General features: G+C 41.3%; 1 protein-coding gene across 1 annotated transcript; it reads left to right on the forward strand.

The window, feature by feature from the left end:
• Positions 1,857 to 3,227, forward strand: LOC107612510. Its single transcript, XM_016314208.1, has 2 exons — positions 1,857 to 2,238; positions 2,434 to 3,227. The coding sequence occupies exons 1-2, from the start codon at positions 1,857 to 1,859 to the stop codon at positions 3,225 to 3,227; spliced, it is 1,176 nt and encodes a 391-aa protein (XP_016169694.1).

A 5,027-nucleotide genomic window follows, 5' to 3' on the forward strand; every position in this document is an offset into this window, starting at 1 on the left:
AATATATATATATATATTTCTTTATTTGGCTTGTTAGCAATTATGCTGATTTTTTTTGTTATGGAAAAGGTGTTGGTATTGTGCAATGAAATAGATGTATAGACAAAATTTGTATTACTATGGTGTCAGTCCAAAACGTAGGTTATCTTTTACTCTTTTTTTTACTTTTTTTTTTGTTTAGGGAAGTAAACAAACACAGCCTGCGTTTTGTTTTTTCCAAGGTTTTCGAAATTTTTTTTTTCGTTTAAACCCAAACGCAGTTTGCGTTTTGTTTTCTCTAAGGTTTTCGAAATTTTTTTTTGTTTAAACCCAAATGCAGCCTGTATTTAGCTATGGGAAGTAAACTTTTTTTTTGAAATAACAAAACGCATGGTGTATTTTGTTTTTTTGTGGCAGCTTTTTTCTGGAAGAAACAAAAAGTAGGTTGCGTTTTATCGACTGTCAGCTTTTTTTTTTTTGAAAAACTAAAGGTTGCGTTTTTTGTAAAAAAATATTTTAATCAAGAGTCCCGTCTATAAATACGAAGCAAGACTCATTCAACTTGCCTCACTCCACTTCTACTCATCCCATTCTTCTTTCTTGCACATTTGTCGTAGTTTTTAGTTTTTTTGGCAGTTAGGTGTGCCGTAGAAGTCGGATTAGGTGAGGTTGAAGTTATGAAAAATATTGCGAATTCGCGAGTGTATTATAACGGTGAGGTTATACCAAACACACATGAAGGAGTGACTTTTGTTTGTGAATGTACGTTGTCATTTGCTATTTCATGTACCATGAGTTTTGTAGAGTTGCAAAATGGGCTTTGTAATAACATTCAAAGCCACATTTTGAAAATGGTGAGCAACATTTTATATAGGAATCCTGTACAAGTATTTGGTGGGCTGATACAGTTTCAAATGATGCCCATCACTGACGATGGTAGTATATGCAGCAGATGTTATGTATTTATCAACAAACCCGATTTCACGTGCCGATGATAAAGCTGTACGTTGAGTTCGAACAGTAGTTGGGGTTGGGCGCGGTTGGCGAGGAGGTCAATGTTGATGAGGTTGGGGTTATAGATTGGGAAGAAGATAATAATGACAGTGAAGAGGAGTTCGAAGCCAACTATGAAGTCGATGACGAAAACGATGATAGAGACTTGGCAGGCAATCCGGCGGTGCAGAATGAAGCGGATTCAATTATAAGCCAGCACCCGTTTGGTGTTCCGTCTTTTATGCGGACTCTAGATCTCGAAGACATGCATGCCCCGGAATTTCCTGAGTATGCGAACATGGGTATGTTATGATTATTAATTCAAGTTACCTACGGTGTTTATTTCATTTGACTTGTCTTACTGATGGTGGTGCGCATGTGTTAGGTGAAGGCAACACTGCGGCGGAAGATGGTGAGTTTAGTGTCGGAATGGAATTTTGTTCGAGAGAGTCGGTGATATCTGCAATCAAAAGCTACACTATCTCTAGAGGAGTTGATTACACTGTGTATGAGTCTGAGCCGTAGACATTCTATGCGAAATGCAAGGGTTATGGTGCAGGTTGTGATTGGCGTATCCGAGCTAGCTTGATTCGAAAGAAAGCTTGTTGGGAGATCAGAAGATACAATGGCAAACACACGTGCACCATGGGCACGATTTCACAAGATCATGCCAAGTTGGACTCAGACACAATTGCAGAAGCTATTAGGCCGTTGGTCGAAGCAGACCATCGATAAAGGTGAAATCTATTATTGCAGAAGTTCAATCCAGGTTCAACTATACTGTAAGTTACCGCAAGGCCTGGTTGGTAAAGCAAAAATCTGTCGCAAAAGTTTTCGGTGATTAGGAAGTTTCTTACCAAACTCTGCCAGTATGGTTGAAAGCAATGACTGTGAAGATGCCAATGTCTCGTGTCCAAATTAAAACGCTCTCCGTTTACTGTGAGAGTGAGGAGGTTCAAGGTGTAAGAGTACTGCACCGTATTTTTTGGAGCTTCTATCCATGTATTGTTACATTCAGACACTGCAAGCCACTGGTGCAGGTTGATGGCACGCACCTATACGATAAATATAAAGGTGAATTTCTTGTTGCAGTTGCACAAGATGGGAACCTAAACATTGTGCCCATTGTATTTGCGATAGTCGAGGGTGAGATGGCAGATGCGTGGGAGTTTTTCCTGACTAATTTGCGGAGATATGTTATTACCATTGATGGCGTGGGCATTATTTCTGACCGTCATACCTCTATCAACGCTGTAGTAGCTCGCAGTAATGGTGCATGGTCACCACCAAGAGCGTGGCACATGTACTGCATCAGGCACATCGAGTCCAACTTTTAAAGGAGGTTCAAGGCTCCGTATTTGCATAAACTGGTGGTTAACACATGTATTTCATTTCGCTATTATGGTCCTATTCATAGTAATTTTGTGGTTTTTGCTTATGATTAAATAAATTGTTGAACAGGCTATTCTAGGACGGAACAGGAGTACAACAAAAACTACCAGAGGGTTAAAGAGCGGGGTGAGGCATATACTCAATGGTGCGATGACATCGGTGTTGAGAGATGGGTGTTGGCATTCGACGGAGGTTATCGTTGGGGACATATGACGACAAACTTGGTAAAGTGCATAAATTCTGTCATGAAGGGTTCATGCAACCTTCCTGTGACTGCCATTATTAGGTCTACTTTCTATCGACTGATGAATTGTTTGAAGGGTTCATGCAACCTTCCTGTGACTGCCATTATTAGGTCTACTTTCTATCGGCTGAATGAATTGTTTAGAGCGCAGAGCGCCGAGGCTCATGAGCGTGTCCGCAACGGATTCACGTATTCAGAATTTTCAACGAAGAGAGTTGAAGAAAGCTCTCGATGTGCAGGAAACATTGTGGTCAACCGGTTCGACAAGCGGAATGAGATGTTTGAGGTTTGCGAAATGCAAGATGGTTCTGTTTACACTGTTAACCTTGTGCGACGACACTGCGACTATGGCCGTTTCCAGGTCGAGCGACTCCCATGTCGCCACGTTCTTGCATGTTGCGTTAACCAGCGTCTTGATTGGCAAGTATATGTGCACGACATGTACAAGATGTCTGAAATTTGCAAGGTGTACAGATGCAAGTTTGTTCCGATGGGTGACCCATCTACGTGGGATAAATATGAAGGAGTGAAGGTAATCGCCAACTGGACATTGAGGCGCATGACAAAAGAAAGACCAAAGTCAACCCGCGACATTGAGTGGTTAAGCTTTTCAATGTAACTTTGTTATGATCTACTTCACAATTATATGTTACTTTTTATGTAACCTCGTCATTTATTTTAACTTAGTTAACAATTTATAATAAATAAAGTTTTTAACCTTGTTATGTAACTTTTTAATAAATAAACATTTTGTTACAAAAGTGCAATATGATAATCTCAAACAGAGTTATACGAGAACGAAGCTAAATATATAATAATAATAATAATAATAAACAGAATCATCTAAATGTAAGATACAACACTGAATACAACTCTGAATACAACACTGAATGCAAGATTAACTGCAATAAACTACTTCCTCGGCGCCTTCTTCGAATACAACAATGGGGTGTATTTGTCAGGAGGCGCAGTCTGTGTCCGTAAGTTATATGGATGACCTTGAGACACACCGACATCTAGACCACTGCCAACGTCAGGACCACTGAAATCTGGCATGCTCGCACCATCAATGTCATACAAACCAGAACCACTCATCTCCGGAGCACTCACTCCACCAAGATCATACCAGTGCTGCAAGTCATGTCCCAAATCTCCCTCTTCTTGCTACGGGTACTCATTCAAATCAACAACTGGGTACGCGATGGTGCGGAAGGACTAGGCGGATCTACATGACCCGTCGATCGATCAAAGTCGAAGTCACTGGCACGACCTGATGTGGTGCGACGACCACCAGAATACTGAGATGGAGCAGGCCCTTCCTGCGGTGGCGTCGGAAATAGATAATATGTATCTCTCAGGACCCGAGACAAGCTGAGGGTGTCAGATCCACCCAACGAACTAAAGTGACCATCAGTTGGAATTACCAGTTGTGGGATGTAGGGCTTAGGTGCCTGATGTGGCTGTGGTTCTGGTATGTATGGTGCCTGTTGCTCATATGCCGGCCACTGCTGTTGCTATTGGCCGTAGGCCGGTGCCTGAAACTGCTGTTGCTGCTCATATGCTGGCATCTGATACTGGTGCTCATATGCCGGGACCTGATAGTGATGCTCATATGTCGGAACTTAGTTAACAATTAATTACAATTAATAGTAATTAATGATAATAGATAAACCTAAACAATAATAATTAATAATAATTTAAAATGGTAAAAATTAATAATAATAATAACAATTAATAATTAATACCTGAAACTGCTGCTCATGAGGCGGGACTTGCTGCTGAGATCCAGCTGGTCCTTCCTGTTGTTGCTGTGGTTCATTTGCGCTAACCTCTTCACCTGCAACTCTATCTGAAAGTCGTAGGTGAACCCCGTACTGCTGTGTGTACCACACGTAGTACACTGGGAGAAGATGAAAGTCTATAATCTCCTCGCCTAACTGCAATGTGTTATAGCGGTTAGATCTCCACCTGTTAACCCATTGACTGTAAATCTCTCTCCAGTCATGGTTCTATGCTCCTGTCAACCGCTTGCAATGATCACGACCAAGGTTGAATGTCGGGCCTGGTGGAAGCTGTTGCATCCCGAACTGTCATCTAATTCGGTCTGTCGGGTGCCACTCTATGCACTCGAATGACACTAGCGGCGACTGCGTGGAGCACAAAAACAAATGGACAGCGAGATCATTCAAAACCCCTACTCCCATATACGGCCGCCATATAAATTGCACATTAGTTACCAAGAGGCCGATTAGAAAAATTATTCTTCTGAATTAAAACATTGGACATTAATGGTTAAAACTTACATCGTTAACTCCCATGTCATCGAGTTCTCGTCTAAAATGTGCAGTAGGCCTCTGTATATGTTTTGTATATCAGCGCCAATGACTCCACCTAAACAAAAACATAATGATTGCAATAA

This window comes from Arachis ipaensis, chromosome B01, assembly GCF_000816755.2.
Source record: "Arachis ipaensis cultivar K30076 chromosome B01, Araip1.1, whole genome shotgun sequence".
NCBI lineage: Eukaryota > Viridiplantae > Streptophyta > Magnoliopsida > Fabales > Fabaceae > Arachis > Arachis ipaensis.